General features: G+C 49.4%; 1 protein-coding gene across 2 annotated transcripts in view; it reads left to right on the forward strand.

Annotated features, from left to right (window-relative positions):
• The first annotated feature begins 980 nt into the window (after nt 1–980).
• BCAM (basal cell adhesion molecule (Lutheran blood group)) overlaps nt 981–20,567 on the forward strand; it is a 62,116-nt gene continuing 42,529 nt past the window's right edge. For both annotated transcript variants that reach the window (XM_081200371.1, XM_081200372.1), the window contains exon 1: nt 981–1,137. In XM_081200371.1, coding sequence (XP_081056497.1) covers nt 1,062–1,137 — 76 coding nt within the window. In that variant the 5' untranslated portion in view covers nt 981–1,061. The remainder of the gene's footprint in view (nt 1,138–20,567) is intronic.

A 20,567-nucleotide genomic window follows, 5' to 3' on the forward strand; every position in this document is an offset into this window, starting at 1 on the left:
GGAGACCCATTTGAGCAAAAAGAGGAGGTAAAAATACTTAAGATAGGTAAATAGGCTGTATAAAGCAATATTAATTTCTGGAGTGGCAGCACCCCCTCCCCAAATAATCTTTGGCACCTGAAAGACTAGATTTATTGTCATAAGATTCCATGTGTCTCATTGCAGCACACAAAGCATCAGCTTGAGTGACAGCTTTACGCATCAAAAAAAGAATGACACTCTGCACTTGCTCAGAGGTCCTCTCTTCTTATTTCTAGGTCTCAATCTTGGCGCTTAAAAGTGGATAAGCAAAGGGGAAGTATAACCTCATTTGTATTTTAAGGGGATATGATATTGTTGTTATATAGGAGCAGGAATTGACAGCTGATGGATAATGGAAAATAAAAAATAATACAAATTAAGAAATAATTGCAAATTGTATATATGGACTGAAATGTGAGTTAAGAGATAAATATGGAATATTTATGCAAAGGGGAAAACTAGGGGCGCATCTAGGAGGAGGAAACTATTTTGGCAATTTTTTATTAAATTTGATTTAATTTGGCAATGATCTGTTAAAAAACTGGAAAACTAATAAATATTATTTGGCAAAAAGAGAGAGGCTCCGGGCCTGAAATCCGGGTCCAACGAAGCCCTGCGCAAAGGAGGACTGAGTCCCAGCACCTCGCTTTTTAGAAACCAAGCCCCGAGGGAGAGGGGCGGGTGTAGGTGGGGGGGAGAGCGGATCTCGGCGCGGAAAAGGGGGACGGCGGAGTGACGGCAACCCCCTTTACCTGGGAGTAAGCTCCGTTGAATTCAACAGGGCTTACTTCCGAGGAGAGGGGGCTCGGATCGCGCGCCGAGCTGGCGACCGTCTGCCCTCCAGCCTCCGCCGGCTGGGGAGCCGCTCGCTCGCTCTCCCGCAGACCCGGGGGGGGGCGCGGCTGGGGCTGGCGCTGAGCCGCTGGGGGCGGGCCGGGGGGCGGGCCGTCTCGCCGGGCCGGAGGGGGCGAGCTGGCGGCGGCGGCTGGGGTGCCGGAGTCGGTGGCTGCAGCTCCTCTCGGACGCACCAAAGGCGCACCATGGGCTCCGCTCGCTCCCCGACGGCGATCCCTTTGCGCGGCCTCGTGCTGGGGCTCTTTCTGCTCGCCTGCTCAGGTAAGGGGCTCGGGGAAGACTCCCGATCGCGGCGGCGGCGGCGGCTTCCTTTGCCAGCCGGGAATGGAAAGGGAAAGCGGGAGCCCGGGCGCGCGCGCCCCGGGGTGAGAAGAAAGAAAGAGACCGAGCGCAGCCGCGCCGGGAATGGCAGCGCAGCTCGCCCGGGATCTCCCTGCGCTTTCGGACACCCCCCTTCCCCAAAACACCTCTTTGCCCACCGAGGAAGCTTCCCCGGTCTTAATTCCCCCCCCCCTCCGCGGGTTTAAGCGTCGGATCCACCTGCTCTTCTCCGCAAGTCCCTCCCTTCCCAAGTTTCTGGCAACTTTTACGCGTCCGCGGGAGGAAGGATTTGGTGGCGAAGAGGGGTGGGGGGTCGCCTTGCACCTGCGACCTGCCCCCCCCTATTTTTGGAAGCAGCCAGCCTGCCACCTCGCCCCGCAGAAAGGTCTCTTTTCTTTCTCCGTGCGTTGCGTTTTGTGGCAGCTGATCCTTCTTTTCTACCCGATCCCTTTTAGCCAACCACCTTTCGGGACCAGGAAAGGCGCCGTGCGTTCTCTTCTCCAATCCCAGGGAAGAGAGAGCCCCAAATGAATGGGGCGGGGTGGTGGGGTCGACGGCGGCCAGGTTCAGTTCTAGGGGAGGTGGAGAGGACGAGGGGGGGGGGACCTAGTAGATCAGGGTGGGGTGCAGGGACTGGGAATAGTTCTCTGTGTTACTGGATAGGTATCTCTTCTTTGCAAGGAATTCAGCTTAGTAGTTGGAAAAGTCTGGGGTTGGGGTGTAAGCGTCTCCTAATGGGGACCAGTCAAAGACCCCATCTTTGCCTTCTCCATCCTCCCCTCTGACACCGCCCGCATTCTGCACCACCTCGCCAATTAATATGCCACAGAGCCCCTTGGCAAGATCTAGGGTCCCCCTTGGGGTCACCGCAACATAAAGCGTGTGACCCCCCTTCTTTCTCTCCCCCCCCAACTCTCTGTGCTTCCACCTTCCCAGGACTGCTGCTGTTCCCTGCTTCCCCCCCACCCCACTCATATCCTCCCCATCCTCTCTTGGCACTGATCCTCTCCTCGTTTCCTGGCACTCTTTCTTGCTCAGCGGTGACTTGACCGTTCTTAAGTGACTCATGGGCAGGGTGAGGTGATTTGGAACGTAATTAAGGGAGGAAAAATAATGTGCGAGTTCCTTACCCCCCCCCCCCGTCAAATACAGAAGAGGAACTGTGGAGAAGGGTGCCATCCTGGACTCAGTCGCACCTCTTTTCGTCCACACACACACACACACCAGATGGTGCTATTTTATTCCAGGCTAATTTAACCTGGAATAAATCCTGAAGCCCGGTTCTGTGCACATTCTTGCTCGCTTGTTGTAGGAAGCTTGCATTTAAAAATCCCACCCTTAAAACCTCAGCCATCTGGATTATGAAAGGTGTTTAGTCCTTATCATCTCAAAAAAAGCTGTTTTGAGTGCTAAGCCTGAGTGCTCTCTGGAGCATGAGGATTAATACAAAAGAGTGCCTCTGGGCATGTGCAGAGTTAAAAAAAAATCTAAGGAACCGCTCAGCCCACCTTTACATATTTGGGATTAGGACACTGAGCTCAGAGGTTGTGGCTTTTACACAGGGGTGAGATCCAGCACCTCTAATTCTTGCTACTTGAAAAAAATAAACCAAAAACTACAACCCAGCTGTCAGTCCTCCTCATTGGAACTGTAGCAAAGAATGGCTCTAGCGGCCTGAGATTCAGAAAACAAGCTCTGCAGAGCCTTTTCGCTTGGGTTCAAAGTTACCCCTCAAGTACACTTTCCTCCCCCACTCCCTTTCAAATCATTTTGGGACCCCCTTTCTCTCAGGACACTGGGTTTTGCCCCACCCTGCCAACACCCCCTGAGTCATGACCCCCTCGCGCCGGATTTTGTAGATGCCAGAGGCTGGCACACAGGGGAGGATGTTTATACAATCTGCTCTTAGGGAGGCGGATGGGCTCGGATGCTGGAATGGTGCTGGGTTGGGTGTGGAGGGCTCTGCTGGAATGAGGCAGGGGGTGCCCAGAAGAGTGGAGGAGGAGGAGGTGTAACTCAGTTGTAAGTCTCCCCCAGTCCCCTTCCCCCAGCTTGGAGTACTGGGAGGGATGCTCTTACCCAAACAAGACCCAGCTCGTTGTTTGCTCAGCCCCAGCCCCTTTGCATTCCTGGTCCCCTGCGTTAGCTTTTCCCAGCCTCCTGGGCTCTTCAAGAACCACTCCCTTTACCCCTCTGAGCAGTGGCTGAGATTGCTGCTCCAAGGCAGCTCTGCCTCACCCCAGGCGGAGGCAACAGCAAGCACCTTGGGGGAGGATTTTGGGGGGTGTCCCTCTAGTCCCCCCCTTCTTGAAACCTTCCCATCCAGAGCACCCTTTAGAAAAGGAGGTGTTCTGAGACTTGAGCCCATGTGAAAACCACATATCCGATTATTATCAGCTGGTAAGCCTCTTTTATGGCAGGCCCCTTTAAGAACCCATTTTGTAAAGTGCTTAATTCATCTGATCCTGGCGAGCTCAGCTTGGGCATCCTTCATAATCTTGAAGTCTTTTCTCCAGGCCCAGAAGTATGAGATCAGGGTGGCTCTCCTGGTTTCCTGACTGGTGGGGAGGAAAAAAGGAGAAGTCACTCTGCACATGCTCACTACAGCCATCGCCACCATGTTCCAGAATTGAATCTTGGCTGAGATTTCAGTTCTCACGCAGCCCCTCTTTAGGCGTATCCTCCTCCTTCAAAGATTTTTACCCTTTTTGTGTACATAAGAGCCACGAAAATCAATAAATTACAGCAATTAAAGCCTCTCCAGGTACAATTTCAGCAACTACAGCAGCCAGAACATTAAAAAAGGAGGGCAGAGAAGTCAATATCGATAGCAAATGCCAGGATAAACAGAAAGGTCTTTAACTGACTGGGAAAGCAGCCCATTGCCACGGCTTTGCTGATTTCCATTGGTAGCTCATCTGTAAAACGGGTGCCACCACAGATAAGGCCATCCTCTGAACCCCTGGCCAAGCAGGCTTCAGGAAACGGGGGTCCGGTCTGGAGGGCTTCACGCATAGATCACCCTGAGCTGTGTTGGGAAAGGTGATCTTGGAGAGAGCCTTGTCCCAAACTCTTTCAGATCTTTATAGGTCAAAACACGCACCTTAAATTGGATGTGTGGCAGCTAGCTGGCAGCCACGCCCTGGGTGGCATAATGTGTACTGGGCACGATTCCTGGTTTCTCTTATCTGCGTTCGCAGCTTCAAATGACAAGGGACCGAGATAAGGAGTTTCATTTACTTCAGTTTAAATTAATATCGGCAACTGCCTTTTGGATTTAAGGCTGCATTTTAAGAGTGTGTGTGTGTGTTTTATTAATGCATGCTGTCTTAGTGGTGTAGCTGAAAAGTAGGATATTTATTACATATTACATGAATATATACTTTTTAAAACAAATATCTTATTGTATAAAATGGGAGGCATTAACTAAGAGTTCCAAATGCAATGCTATATGTTTAAAATGCATTAGTTGATTGTGACACCTATGATAAATCTCCTTGCACTCTGCTAATGGTGAGCATCAAGGAGCAGTACAGACAGAGGTGTGGCATCAGCGCATGGGTCGAGGAGGGTTTTATCTAGTCCCCTGATTACTAATGGGGTGCAGACGTGCTGTGAAATCATCCCCAGCTACTGTGTAGAAGCAGTGCAGATGGCCAGCTCCCCATGTGGCCGTATATCTGCCCTAATAAGTCCCCACTTGCTGAATTGAGGTGGTTAAAGAGGTAAGGAGATTTGATTTCTTGCATATGCAGGGGTCCTTGTCCTTGTTAATGGTGATGAGGGGCAGGATAAAGGGAGGAGAATAAAAAAACTACAAAGCTCAAAACCGTGATGGAGAAATCGGGTGTCATGTTCTCTAGTGGTGCGCTCATACAAGCCTAAACTGGCTCCTTGACTGTGGTGCGTGTAGCATCGTGGAAGAAGCCTTGAGCCCTTGAGGGGGTAGATAGTTGTTTTTGCTCCCGCTGCTTCATTTTTTAAGCCTGCAGTTTATAGCTGCTGTGTTGTTTTTACGCCGTTGCGTTTTTATGACGGTTTTTGTGGGTGGGTTTGAACTGTGGATTCCTAACATTCTTACGGGAAGGCAGCATAAATAAATTGTTGTGGGAATTTCTGGCTTGTTTTTTTTTAACTGAGTTTCTAGTCCTCATGGAGGTGGAGAAAAATTTAAGAGTCGAAGGAGGGACTAGCTTGCAATTGGCTTCTCAATAGCTATTTTCTTGCTTTCTTTATGCTGCTTCTCCTTTTCAGAAGTAGCTGCTCTCCTTACCCCGAACCCCATAATTCTGCCACTCTTGTCTTCTGACCAGTGCCTCTCCTCGCCTATAGTTTGGAAGAAAAGAGTGGAGAAAGAAAATGAGATTTGCAACCCAGTTTGTTTGTTCTGAAGTGAGTCCCCTGTGCTCAGTGAAACGTATTCCCAGGTAGATGTGCGTAGAACTGCAGCCTCCGTGTCTATTTTGGTTCTCAAGAGGATGGAAAGTTAGGAGTCAGATACCAAGCTGACAGATCTCTGCCTGGGGAGATGGTGGCGCTTGGATTCTACGAGATGCCTCTTCCGGGCTCAGCCTCAGGGCGTTGTGAATGAGACCGGTGTGAGCCTGCTGCCTTTTGCCCAGCCCATGTGTGTGACATTTGAGGTGTGAAAATTGCCTTGGCTCACTGCGTAGGGAAACAAGACTCGGAGCAGCTTTCCACAAGTGGCATGAAGGATGCTAGAAATAATTGCCTCTGCATGGGAGCCGTGCATAGAGCACACCGTGTCCTGCGTCCTGTGGGGAGCTGCAAGCAGAGTGCATGCACAGCCACATTCGCACCAACCGTTTAAAGAACCATGATACCACTTTAAACTCTGGGAGCTGCAGTTTGTTTGGGGCACTGAGAGTTGTCAGGAGACCCCTGTTCCCCTCCCAGAGCTAGAATTCCCAGAGAGGTTTTAACCGTCAATCCCTCTACACAGGGAACTTTGGGAACTGTAGCTCCCCGAGGGGAACAAGCCATAACAAATGGCAACTCCCAGAATCCTTTGGGGGGGAACACATGGCTGCTTAAAGCCCTTTAAACATGGTGTGCATGGGGCCTGTGTGTGGCAGCGAGGGGTCACCTCTCGCTCCTTTTCCAAATCCTGCTCGCTTGCTTCATATCCACACAAATGCTCTCCCTTGCCAGAGAGAAAATGCGCCTGCCAGGAGGCGGCTAAGCGGTGCCCGTGACAGAATATGCCGCTCTTGTGTGCCAGCCGTGGCACTCACAGTGCCATGCTGCCAACTCTGGGCTCTCTTCCTCCACCTTCTCCCCCTCGGCCTGATTCCCTGATAACATCTCTTATATCCCTGAGCCAGAGAGAGGGAAGACAACCGGTCTGGCCACTTCAAGGGGCCCTCAGAGCCCGAGCAGCGGCTGGGGGCTGGGCGGCTGTCCTTGCAGAAGGGGATGTTGCCAAATCCGCCCTTCAGGCCTACCTAAGGGGGCAGCTCCCCGTCCCCTATTCCCTTGGCAACCGTCCTCTGCTTTGTTCCCCTGCCTTTCCCATCAAGGCCTCTCAAAGCCCCTTTATGCGGCGGCTTCTGTGGTTTCAGGTGTGTTGAGGCCTGTTCCGTCCCACAAGGAACGCCTTTCATTGAAAGGCACCTGCCCGGCTTCCTTCCTCCCTGGGGCAAGGCCTGTTTTCGTTCCCCTGCTGTCTTTCTCTGCCTCTCCCTTCCCGACGCCCATTTCTCTTTCTTTCCCCCTCCGTTTCTCTTGCTCTGCCTGACTCCTTCTTCGCCCGTCCATCCCCTTCGCCGCATTGTGTTTATCTGACCAAGCGTGTAAACTTCTCTTCAAATCGCAGGCTAGAAATTAATGTGCGTGATTCCTCCCCTTCAAACACACGCGCTTGCATCTGTGGAAGAGCCTGAGCAAAGATTGCCCGGTAAACTCAGTCAGAAAGGACACTTGACTTGTGTATTTTGACTTCTGGAGCGCTTTTATGCGCACGCTGGGCTTTGTGTTCTGCTTCTTCTAAGTAGCCATGCTGTCGCAGGGAGTCCTGGAAATCCTGTTCCCAGACCTATGGTCTAAAGGCTCTGCTATAAATTGACCCCGGAACCTTTTATTTTAAAACGCCAAGGCTATATGTGGAGACAGGTGTCTCTGAGCACGTGCAGAGTGCCTTTATCTTTTTGGTGATTATCCATAGCTTGCAGGTTTTGCAAGGTTTCTGGAGCCGTGGTTGATAAGTGGTCTGAAGCCACCGCACAGAAATATTTGAGTTGTCTTCTCAGAGCTGGGGAAGGAACCCAGGAGTTCTGGTTCTGATTTTTTCCCGCTTGGAGCGCCCCTTCTCCTTGCTCCTCCTCCTGCTCTCAAATTCCTGAAAGTTCCCTCTTCCTTTGCTCTATTTGGCAGCTCCCACACCAGGCAAACTCCACTTCTCCCCCATGTTAATTAGCTGGCTTCATTAAGCGTGTCTGCAGGCGCCCCAGCCCGGCTGGGATGCTGAGCTGATGCCTTGCTCTCATCGCTGCCCTGGGAGCCAGGGAGATAAACAATGTGCCCAGCGGCACCGCCTTCCCTTTCATCCTTAGACTGGCACTGAGGGGTGGGGTGGGGTGGGGGAAGAAAGCTCATAAAGTCCTTGCTCTAGCACCAGCTTGTAGTTATTTCTAGACCCCGGGGCTTTTTTTAGCTCCTCTGGGGATTTGGGGCTGGTCCCCCCAGGCAGCTCTGGGCTGGATCTATTCATAGCTGGGCATTTGGTCTGTGGGAGCTGGGAAAGAAAGCGTCCCTCGCTGTCATTTGCTCTGAACGTGACGCTGAAGAGCAAAGGAACTGTGTCGGATTCCAGCCCCCTTGCTCCCACCCTCTGGAATCCATGTGCCGAACATAGCAGGAACCCGTGCGCATGCATGCTACCTGGCATGCCCCGGATCCGCGGGAAAGCTGCGCCACGGGACTTTGTGTGCGCATGCAAACCGCAGGAGAGTCTGTGGTGCAGACACGCATGTTGCTACATGTACTTAGAAACACGCTTAGGTATGTGCCACAGGGGACGTTTGCCGTGGGTATGTGCATGTTCTGCGCTTGATTTTTAAAAAGCAAAAGCTCTTCCAAGGCAATCTGGATTCTGCAAGAGGATGAGCTGAATTCTGTGACCTGTGTACATTATACACATTAAGTAAATCTTAATCCCCGCTTCCCTGAGCTTGCAGAATTTACTTTGCAGAATTGTGCTTATGTCACACAGAGGAAGAGAAATCGTCCAGGCGCTGAAATTTACAACACATTAAAACGTGAAATAAAACAACCCGGAACAAAACAAATTCAAGCTACCAGGAAAATATTTCAGATCCTTCTTAATAATAATAATTTATTATTTATACCCCGCCCATCTGGCTGGGCTTCCCCAGCCACTCTGGGCGGCTTCCAACAAAATATTAAAATACAGTAATGCATCAAACATTAAAAGCTTCCCTAAACAGGGCTGCCTTCAGATGTCTTTTAAAAGTCTGGTAGTTGTTGTTCTCTTTGACATCTGGTGGGAGGGCGTTCCACAGGGCGGGTGCCACTACCGAGAAGGCCCTCTGCCTGGTTCCCTGTAACTTAACTTCTTTAAGTGACATGTTGCTTTCTCCCTATTTATTTAACTACTTATCTTATAGAGCTGCCCCATAGCAGAAGGACTCTCGGAAGGCAATGTGGGGTAGTGGTTAGAGTGTCGGACTGGACCTGGGAGATCAGCGTTCGAATCCCCACTCAGTCCTGACGCTCATGGAGTCAGTCACAGCCTCTTGACCTACCTTGCAGGGTCGTTGTGGGGGATTAACTGAGGAGAGGGACAAACCATGTACCCCTTGGGGAAAAGGGTGGGAGTTAAATGCAGTGAATAAGCTCTTCTGCTTAAAAAGCAGAGACATCACCTTGCCAACAAAGGTCCGTATAGTTAAAGCCATGGTTTTCCCGGTAGTGATGTATGGAAGTGAGAGCTGGACCATAAAGAAGGCTGGTCGCCGAAGAATTGATGGTTTTGAATTATGGTGCTGGAAGAGACTCTTGAGAGTCCCATGGACTGCAAGAAGATCAAACCTATCTATTCTGAAGGAAATCAGCCCTGAGTGCTCACTGGAAGGACAGATTGTGAAGCTGAGGCTCCAATACTTTGGCCACCTCATGAGAAGAGAAGACTCCCTGGAAAAGACCCTGATGTTGGGAAAGATGGAGGGCACAAGGAGAAGGGGACGACAGAGGATGAGATGGTTGGATAGTGTTCTCGAAGCTACCAGCATGAGTTTGACCAAACTGCAGGAGGCAGTGGAAGACAGGAGTGCCTGGCGTGCTCTGGTCCATGGGGTCACGAAGAGTCAGACACGACTAAACAACAACAAAGCTCTTCTGCTTACCTGCTTAAGATCGCCGGAGGGGCCAGCCAGATGGAGATGTCAGTCGCCTGGCACCCAGCAATCTCCACGTGGTCGCAATCGGACCAGCGCCAGTAGCAAATTGGATAATTTCTAACACCCCATCAGGACCAGTAGCTCTGATGCTGCAATGCTGGAGGCTGCACCCAGCATTTCTTGGTTGCACATGCTGTCAGGAAGGGAGTCCCCAAACTTCCTCTCTCCCTGCTAAGTGAACTTTTCTAAGCCTGCTTTGTGCAGCAGCTGTTGCTAAGTAAACTAGGGAACTCGCTATCTCCAGCCGTCCATCCAGCCTCCCCTTGACCTTCTGCCATCTAGTCAAGATGTTTCTCTTCCAACATGCATCTGGCCTCTCAGGTTCAATTTTTTAGCAGATCGACCCTCTTTATTTGCGCTGCTTTTCTACGCGGCTCCCTTCTCTTGTTTTATTGATCGCCAACGTGTTACAAATTGATTTTGCAGTTTTTTAAAAACTGTTGTTAGCTACTCTGCGATTGCAACAGAAAATCAGCCGAAATAAAAATGAGCCAAAGAATAAATATGAACATTGCAATGTGTTTTTGTGCCGAAGCTGGACACCCTTCCTAACTGGCGCTGTTAGGGCTAGGGTGATGGTGCGAATTGCTCCTCTGGTGAGAATTTGCCCTTTTCCAGGTCTGGTGTAACATTATAGACTTGATCACGTGTGTGTGGTGGGAGAGAATGGGCAGAAAAATGGAGGGATAGGCCTGTGGACTGTAAAACTGATTTCAGCTGCAGAACTGATTTCTTGCTTGTCCTTGGAATCATAGTGTTGTCGGTTTGGAGGGACCCCAAGGTCATCTAGTCCAGCCGCCTGCAATGCAGCTGTCCCTGGGTGGGCTCGAACCACCGACCTTCTGGTTAACAGCCAGACACACTGACACACGGCGCCTTTGCCTGCACATCTGGTTTCCTTACATACCACATCAAGCTTCCGAATTTCCCTCTTTCGCCTCTAGGCTGTGTGTGTATATGTGTGCAAGCATAATATTATTGTTATTCTTGTTGTAAAAATCTTAATTTTATGGCAAGGAAATCCGGTTTCTGTAGAACTGGAAATATAAATGGGTGCAAATCAATGGGTTTGCACCCGTTTTTATTTATTATTTCCTTAATGTGTATCACGCCTTTCTCCCAATGCAGGGCCCAAGAATAAATTAAGCAGATGCAACTTTAGAGTGGGGGAAATCAAATAAGGAACCCTATTAAACAAATAAGTAAACCTATCAAATAAGGAACCCTATTAAACAAATAAGTAAACCTATCGTGCATTGTGTGATTTATGCAAAAAGATGCACATGCATGTCTTCATTTTTGTTTTTAAGGGCCCAGATATTCAAGGCATCATTTCATATTCTTTCAAAGAGGACTGGGAAAATGATGGAGAGGCAGCTATGGGACATGGGGCGGGGGGAGCCTGCAGGTTATCATGGCTGGATGCTAGGAAAGAAAAACAATGCAAGGGGAACTGAAGTTTGCCTCTTGATCTTTGGTACCTCTTCATATACTGCAAGGCCACGAGGGCTAGCCAGTTTTCTTTAACAAAGGAGGGAGTGAGACTCCCAGGACGCCAAGTTTTGAGCTGGCTGCCCAGCGCTGCAGTTGCAAGCCCAAATCCCAGTGGCGCAGAAACGCCGCGTTCTTTCTGCTCCCATTAGTCCTTGGCTGCTCGTCTTCCTCTCGGTTCCTCCTCCTTCTCCCTCGGCACCCCCCCCCGCTCTTCCTCTCTCCCCCCCCCCCCTGTTTTTATTCCTTGGTTGTCCCTGGCTCCTTTTTCATGGCAGGGCACAGCTGTTCCCGGGGTCAGCGGCACCTGTTACTGTTTAATCAGCCTCCCCTTTCTCAGTAACTCCTTCGTCTCCGCCGCCACCCACCCCCCTCCGGGGACGACCTGGAACCCACAAAGCTAGCAAGGGAGATCCCTCCCTCTGGGAATCTGCAAATAGAGTACGTCTGTGTGATCCACTTCTAGGGCTTCATCAGGATCCTCCCCTTTTGCTCTTTTTAGAAGTGACTAAATAGCCCTGCTTCTCAAGTCACTAGGAAGCATGACATAGAAACATGCGCATGGCCTCAGGATATGTCCTTGGAATCCTGCACCTTCTCTCCTTCTGCCCCATGTTTCTTTTTTTCCTTTCCAGAAGCGGAATTCAGGTGCCTTTTGAAGATCAAACTGTTTCAGCAGGCCTTTGGCCTGGTTGGCTGATGATCAGCGTTCAAAACTCCTGTTCTAGGCGCATTTTGCGAGCGTCATCAGCACTACCAGTTTCTGAGCTCTGGGTGCAGTACTGCACCTAAGATTTCAGATTAAAACTGCAGAGGGGAAGGAAAGGAGTACCTTTTTCTGCCTCCCCACTTCCAGCTACTCTCTGAAGACTGGAGAAGAGAGATTCTCTTAAGAATATAAGGGGGGTGGGGGTGGGCAGGGGAAGGACTAGACCATGTGAAAAATGAACACAATATTTTAGCTGCAGTTCATTCATTTTCAGCTTTGTATTCTTCCTTAAAAAAGTGCGCCTAGACATTCTTTTGTTGCGCCCATAACCTAGGTTTAAGCTGCCATTTAGCCCCTAGCTTTCATATCTCAATTTCTAACACTGATGATATATTTATTCCCTATGCCCCAAGATGTCTCTCTTATCTAAGTGGCTGGTTTGCATTTAATTTTTGTGGGGTTTGCCTGGTGCATATGTGTGTGAGAGAGAGAGGAAGAGAGAGAATTGTTCTGTACGCCATTCTGGGAAGTTGAGAAGCAGAAACAGACAGGCGACGAGACATCAATATTTTAAGTAAATAAATAAGTGTGCTGCTGGGCTCCCCATGGATGGGGCATGCATCCTGCCTGACGGAGCTGTGTCCTAAATGCCTTTTCATGCTGTGACTGCATGTCAGCTACTTGTAGACATCTCCTGGCTATGTGTGGGGCGGGGACAGGAATCAGCTCTCTTTATGTTTTTCTCCGTTCTGTCCCTCCTCCTCCTCCTCCTGTGACATGAAACCATATCAAGGTTCATGCTCAGAAGAGCGAGCTTAACCCAAGAAGCTGCCTTAGGGTAGGCCTGACCATCTCAGCACTCCTCTGCAGATCTGTTTGGCTAATAAAGAGTTAACGCCAACTCACTCGGTGTGATTTACTGCTGCTCGCTTCACAGGCAGATGTCTTCTCCATCAGCCTTCCTCAACCTGGTGCCCTCCAACTATTTTGGACTACGACTACTCCTATTCTTTGGAGGAAATGTGGGAAATCGATTGAATAAGTGAAGCAGCTGGAGGGCACCAGGTTGGGCACAGCTGTTCTACACCACCTGCTACCTGATCCTCGTAAATGGGAGATGCCAGGGATTTACCGTATTTTTTGCTCTATAAGACTCACTTTTTCCCTCCTAAAAAGGGGGAAAGTGTGTGCATCTTATGGAGCGAATGCAGGCTGCGCAGCTATCCCAGAAGCCAGAACTGCAAGAGGGATTGCTGCTTTCACTGCGCAGCGATCCCTCTTGCTGTTCTGGCTTCTGAGATTCAGAATATTCTTTTTCTTGTTTTCCTCCTCCGAAGGAGGTACGTCTTATAGAGCGAAAAATGCGGTAAATGGACTGTGCCAGCTTGTATTCCCTACCATTGAGTTGTGACTTTAAGTTTAACAGCCTAGCTAACCCCTCAAAACCTTTCGCTGAGCTCTTGCCCGATGGGAATAATTGCAGTGGCTTCTCCCACACACCACCCTTGCAACTTTAATATATCTGCGTGTAAGCGGCTGGCTAGGAAAACCTGGAGGAATTACATGTTGCAATTTAACTAAATCTTCTGCTGCTGCAGCAGCTCCCTGTTTGGAAGCCGAGTCATCTTTACGGTCTCTCTTTCATTCCCCTAATGCATTAAGACGCCGCGGCCAAGAAGGTTCGGAGAAACCGCAAGCCTAGCATGCCCTTCCATCTCGGCCCCATCCATTAGGAGCCTTCCCTCCACTTGGCTGATTAACCTGCAGATTATATGGTTTCAAGCTTTTCAAGGCCAGATAATATGGAGGAGCCCTAATCCGTGTTTGTGATTGGGGTGGTAATTCTGGATTAATTAACGCAGGGCAGGAGAGTGTGACATTGAGGTTGCTAACAAATGCTTCCTCCTTGTTGATGTTTTCCAGCAACAGAGTTTCTTCATTGATTTGTTTATGTGACAACTTGTTTTTCTTCCTCCAAATTTGAGGAAGTGTCTTCTGCTTGGCCAGAGAGGTGTTGTCTAGTCTCTCTCCCCTTTATCAGCTTTGCGTCGTCCCCCCCAAAAAAAGGACTTGTTTGGGATGATAGCAGGAAAAGCAGAGCATAAATGCTTTAGCGAATAGATTAATGTTCAGTGGCGAGCATCCAAGCCACCCAGATTGCTTCTCTATGCTTTGGAGAGAGTCTGTTTTCATTCTGTGCTTCACACTACAAAGGTGTAGGTCATGGGGCTACGCATTGGCAAAGAAGAGCAGTTCCCTTCTGACGGTCTCCTTGTTTATCATGGGATCTGTTGCTCTGCTGTGGCTATCGATTAGTTCCTGGGCTCAGTCCAAAGGGCTGCTTTTGATCTCTAAAGTCATTTATGGCTCAGGTCCAGCGTATCTCAGGGACCTGGTCTCCTCATATGAACCAGCCCAAACCCTTCATCAGAGGCCCTTCTCTTTGTGCCCCACCTGAGGGCCGTCACCTGGAGGATGGAGCGAGCTTGTCTTCTCCTGTTCTGGAGGGTAGGACCCGAAGCAACGGGTTCAAGTTACAAGAAAGGAGATTCCAACTCAACAAGAGGAAGAACTTTCTGGCAGCCAAAGCTGTTAAGACAGTGGAACGGATTCCCTCGGGAGGTTGTGGGCTCTCCTTCCTTGGAGGTTTATAAGCAGAGGTTGGACGGCCATCTGTCATGGATGCTTTAGCTGAGATCCCTGCATTGCAGGGGGTTGGACTAGATGACCCTCGGGGTCCCTTCCAACTCTTATGATTCTATGTTTTTAAGTTTCAGAACGCTGCAGTATGAGTGCTGACAGGAGTGAGGCCCTGTCAGCATATAACTGCTCAGAGAGCTGCCCTGGTTTCTGATATGCTACCACATAGCTAGGCAAACTAAGGCCCGGGGGCCGGATCCGGCCCAATCACCTTCTAAATCCAGCCCGCGGATGGTCCAGGAATCAGCGTGTTTTTACATGAGTAGAATGTATCCTTTTATTTAAAATGCATCTCTGGGTTATTTGTGAGGCCTGCCTGATGTTTTTTACATGAGCAGAATGTCTGCTTTTATTTAAAATGCATCCCTGGGTTATTTGTGGGGCATAGGAATTCATTCATATATTTTTTTCCCAAAATACAGTCCGGCCCCCCACAAGGTCTGAGGGACAGTGGACTGGCCCCCTGCTGAAAAAGTTTGCTAACCCCTGTGCTACCAGGCCAAGTTCAGTGTGTTGCTATTAGTATATAAATCCCCACCTCTTCCCCTTGAAAACCGGCTCTTTAGTGCAAGATCAGTTCCCCAGAGATGCAGATAAATCCTTTGTCATCTTTTAGGCAGCAGGCTAAGACCTTCCTGTTTCCCCGTTAATGACTTTGGTACGTTAATGTTGCATCTTTTTAATGAGGTGGGTAGAAGCGGTTGCTGGGTTTTATTTTGTATTTTGCATTGCCGGTTGACTTTTCCGTTTTTCCGCTTTTAAATTGCTCCGACGTGTTTTGTTGTGCCCATCCGCTTTCGAGGCTTTTCAGTTGTATAAAGTGGACTGGCAAATGGAATAAACCGATAAATAACAGCAATAAGAACAGAAAGGGGCTGGGGATAATCAATACTGGGGAGTGAAAGAGGCACTGCATTCTGCACCAAAGCAAAGTGGATTCGGAGACTGGCATAAGTGAAGCAAAACGCATCGTCAGCTGTTGTGCATCACATATCGAATCTCCTAGACTTGAGGATCGACAAGGAACTAGCGCCATAAACCCCTGCTCCCTAGAGATCCTCACCAGCCCCTTCCCCAGCTTTTAAGACTTGGAAGCATAAGCCTGCCTTTCCCCTGATATATAGCTATCTATTTTAAGCTGCTGCCTTATGTCGCCATTTCAAAATATTTCAGCCCCTGTACCATGCAGTCAAGGAATATGCAGTTCTGGCTATGACGTCTGGGACCCAATTGCATGTTTTCTGTCCATTCACGAGACTGTGGCCTGAGACACGGAAAAGAAAAGCTCACTTTAGGGGTGTAGGTATAGGATAACCTTGAACCTGCCGGACAGCTCAGTTGATTAGTATGTGGTGTTGATAACACCAAGGTTGCAGGTTTGATCCCCATATGGGACATATGGGGTTGGACTAGATGGCCCTCAGGGTCCCCTCCAACTCCACGATTCTATGACTATTTCCACTTGCCGCTGCTCTGCTCCCAATTGTCTCTTCCAAAGATGTTCCCCCCTTTTTTCTTTTGGAAAGAGCTTTCAAGCTGCAGTAACAGGCTTTTGTGTGTCCTGTGTAATTTGGCACTGACAAGAAGGGGGGGGGGGGAATGAGGCAGGGAACTGACCTGGCTTTGGAAACTTTAGTTAAAAGAAAACCACTCTTTTGGACGCAGGTTAGTGTGTCGAAGAGAGGGGTGATGTGTCTGGAATATTGCATCACTTCCATGGCTCTCAGCAAGGCAGAGTTGGGACACTTACAACCTGAGTATTGTTTCGATTCCAATTCCCACCGGCACCAACCAACCAGCATGCCCAGTGGTCAGGAATGATGGGAATTGTAGTTCAGCAATATGTGGCGCTGTGGGTTAAACCACAGAGCCTAGGACTTGCCGATCAGATGGTTGGCGGTTTGAATCCCCGCGACGGGGTGAGCTCCCGTTGCTCGGTCCCTGCTCCTGCCAACCTAGCAGTTCGAAAACATGTCAAAGTGCAAGTAGATAAATAGGTACCACTCCGGCGGGAAGGTAAACAGCAGTTCCGTGCGCTGTTCTGGTTCGCCAGAAGCGGCTTAGTCATGCTGGCCACATGACCCGGAAGCTGTACGCCGGCTCCCTCGGCCAATAAAGTGAGATGAGCACCACAACCCCAGAGTCGGTCACGACTGGACCTAATGGTCAGGGGTCCCTTTACCTTTACCTTAATACGTGAAAAGTACCTAGTTCGCTATCCCTGCTGTAGGGGATGAATTCAGGTGGGGAGGAAGATTTGCAGCTGAGGTCCCTGGATTCTTTTCCCATTTTTGGGAAGAGACTTGTAGGGTCCAAGGTGTGAATCTTCTCTGCATCATGGCAGGAGTTAAGGATCACTTATTTATTTATTTGTTTGTTTGTTTGTTTGTTTGTTTGTTTGTTTGTTTGTTTGTTTGCAAACCTGCCATCAAGCTGGGAGGTAGGACTCCTGGGTTCTCTTCTTCCCACTTCTGGTGGATCCATTATTTTTACTAAATGTTCACGCTCCAGGAGCTCTGTCTTCAACGAGCAAAAAGTGTGTTAGAGTTGTGGTTTTGTTTGTTCTGGTGAGGATGGGATTTCTTGCCCAAGTGCATTTCAATCTGTTTTGGCTCTGGTTTTGAAAATGTGCTTGGAGGCGGAGAGGAAAAAAACCTTCCTGTTTTCTTACGGATAGGATGGTTATCTGGAGAGTCCATAAAAGGTGGTAAAAGCTTGGCTGGAGTTGGCTGGACAGAGTTCAGGGCAGGAGGGATTAGGAACTTTCAGAGTTTGGGAAAAGGGGGTTGTAGGAACTAGCCGAGGAATTTGGGGCTCACTGAGAGGCAGTGTGGCATAGCGGTTAAAGCAGCTTTCCCCAGCATGGTGGCCTTTAGACGGTTTGGGCTAAAACTCACATCAGGATGGGAACTGTAGTCCAAAACAGCTGGAGGGCACTTGGTTGGGGAAAGCTGGGCTAGAGTGCCAAACAAGAAATGACGAGACCCGGGTTCAAATCCTTCCCCAGTCACGAAACGTACCTCACAAGGTTGTTGTGAGTATCAAATTGTGTGTGCTGCCGGAGTGGAGGGTTGGGGAACAATGTGCGCTGACCGCTCTGAACTCCTTGGAGTGAAAGTGAGATCAAAATGTAATAAAAAACATTTCACCCCACATTTTCCTCCATGTTGGCAATGGTAAAAATTCTTTTTTGATGCAGGACACGGAGGCTGTACATTTGGAGCACAATCAACGCACACGTAAAGCCTTTAAACATACATAAAATCCCACCAAGAATCTAGGGAGCTGTAGTTTCTTAAGGTTACTGGGAATTGTATATGTGAGGGGTGAACTACGGTTCCCAAGGATTCTTAGAGGGGAGGCAGTGTGCTTTAAATGTCTGGTGCAACTGATAAAGTTAGATCAGGCATCAGCATACTTTTTCAGCAGGGGGCCGGTCCACTGTCCCTCAGACCTTGTGGGGGGCGGACTATATTTTTGGGGGGAAATGAACGAATTCCTATGCCCCACAAATAACCCAGAGATGCGTTTTAAATAAAAGGACGCATTCTACTCATGTAAAAACACGCTGATTCCTGGACCGTCTGCAGGCCAGATTGCGAAGGCGATTGGGCCAGATCCAGCCCCTGGGCCTTAGTTTGCCTACTCATGAGTTACTAGATTGTCTGCAGGGACTCATTGCTTTTGCAAATCCCCCGCCCCTTTGCTTTCTCCTCTGCCCTGAGAGAAGTTGGCTATTCTTAGGAGACCCCTCCTCAATATGAATAAAGAGGCGGGCCTGGGTGCAAGGCGGCCTCTTTCATCTGCCCTTCCCATGCCACTGCGGGCTGCGTCTGGCGCAGGCTCGGGGATTTGGGGTGGGTGTGGGCGAGGGGGCTCCCTTCCCGGCCTGGGAGCGTCCCCAGCGCCAGCTGTCACTGGTCTGCGTCCCCTCTGCGGGAATCCCACTAACAAGGCTAATCTGTCACTCCAGTTTCTCTTCCCCGGCAGGGAAGGCCTGAGGGAGGACAGGGCAACCTGAACCCAGACAGGGCTGGGGGCTGGGGGTGGGAGAGAGAAAGATGGCCGGGTTGGGCTCAGATGGGACAGCTTTTGTGTGCGTGCCTCAGAGGTGGGACACCGCTGTCCCCCGGTCTGATACGGGGCGAGGCAGCTTCTGCAGCAGACGTTTTAAGCTAACCAGACAAGCCTAACATAGCTTTTTGTAGTGGGAGGTGGTGAGGAGTCATGGATTGGGGTTTGGCCAGAGCCTCGGAATTCGCTTTTAAAAACAAGTAAACAAAACCTTCGAGTGAAATCTAGGGGGCTGTTAAGCTGTCAGAAGTGGCTGGCTATTTACAGTTTGGATATGGCGGTGAGAGGGAATTTAAGAAAGGGGGGAAAAGCAACGCTTTGCCAAATTCTGGGAGAACTAGCACCGGGATAAAATCTATTTAGCTGTTCTTTATACAGCGCAATGAAGCTTTAGGTGGGTGTTAAGATGCACATTTCTTATACTTTTGTTTTTCAAAGCACCAGTGGCTCATTTGACAACCAGGGTTCAGGGTCCCCCCCTCCCCATTTTACCCTCACAACCACGCTATGAGGCCCACAACAGTTTGTTTGGTTTGCAGATGTGCCCCCCCCAATGGTGATCTCTTGTGTAGCTGAATGTTCCCTTATACATAAAAAATAAAATTCAAGAATGTGATAGTTCCAAAAGCTAATCTGGTTGGAGGTGGCGGGGAGATGAAGAGATGAACACAAACATCGCTATGGGCACATTCCCAACGTGAAACTCAGCTGCTTCACTCTGTTCCTCAGTTTCAATGGGAGATGGTTTGGGGACAGATGCGCAGTGTTTCATAAAAACTGCAGGATAGATAGGGAATAAAGCAGTTATTTTATGTGTACTGTGTTTCCAGAACAGTGGTGAGCTGACTTAGGCTCCAAAATCTAGTTGTTTCAGTGTTGGAGTTAACACCTACCAACTCATTGTTCCGATGTGCACAATTTCCTTTGTGTAGTGGAGAGAGAGCCCCTAGATACATGCAGAGTTCAGTTCCCTTGACGCAGCCACCACAGCCAGTCCTCCCTCACCCAGGATCTTAGCAGGGCTAGGTTTCTCCACAAACAAAAGAGCCTTGGTGAATCTCGTTTTGCAAAGTTGGCAGCGTACAAAATGCGTTTCAAGGTCTTTTGCTTGCCCACACACATGGCTAGGAAGGGGGGATTAACTGCACACTATTTGCAAACATCTACATGTGCTCATGCATTTGTTTGCATGCAGGCACGCAGCAGAGGGGGCAGAAAACCATTTTTTTTCAGTCAGTCACACTTTGGGTTCAGTGAGTTGTTACCAGAAGCACAAGCCTTCCTCTTCTGCTAAAGGGACACTTTTCTGCTGCAGAAACTCATTACAAGACGGACATTCTTCAAGGGACTGCCTTAAATCTAGCCTAGGCTTCCAAACCCAGCTGCTAAGATTATCTGAATCTGAGTGGCAAAACCCTTGCATGGTTCAGCATTTGAGTGAATGGGGCTTCCTTTCCTTGCCCTTTCCCAATCTCCGCTTTTGGGTGTAATGCCGGGAATCCTGGCTGGTTGAAAAACACGTTGACAGTTGAGGTCGCTGCCTGTATGTTTTATCACTTGATCTTGTGTAGTTTTCATAAGTAAACATGCGAATTTGGCTCTCGTGATGAGTCAGAGCGCCGTTTCATCTAGCCCGGTGGTTTTCCCCTCTAAGCATCTCGGTCATTTTCCGCTTCAACTTGCCTTTCGAGTGATACCTAGGCATTACCTGAACTTTTCTGTGTTGAAGAGGATTCTGGGCAGGTTTTTGTGCGAAGGCTTGGTTCACACATGGCGTTTGTTGCAGGTCTTGCTGTGGCCCTATGTAAATTGAAAGGTTGCCCTAGGCAGGAGTGTGTGAAATGACCGCGAGCTCATGAAATGAATGCTCAGGCTGAGTGTGTGTTCATGTGTGCTGTGTTCTTTAATTTTAAGAGTGTGACTTGTCTTGTCCACACTCTCCATCCCTCCCCATCCCC

This window comes from Podarcis bocagei (assembly GCF_964188305.1).
Source record: "Podarcis bocagei genome assembly, chromosome: 7".
NCBI lineage: Eukaryota > Metazoa > Chordata > Lepidosauria > Squamata > Lacertidae > Podarcis > Podarcis bocagei.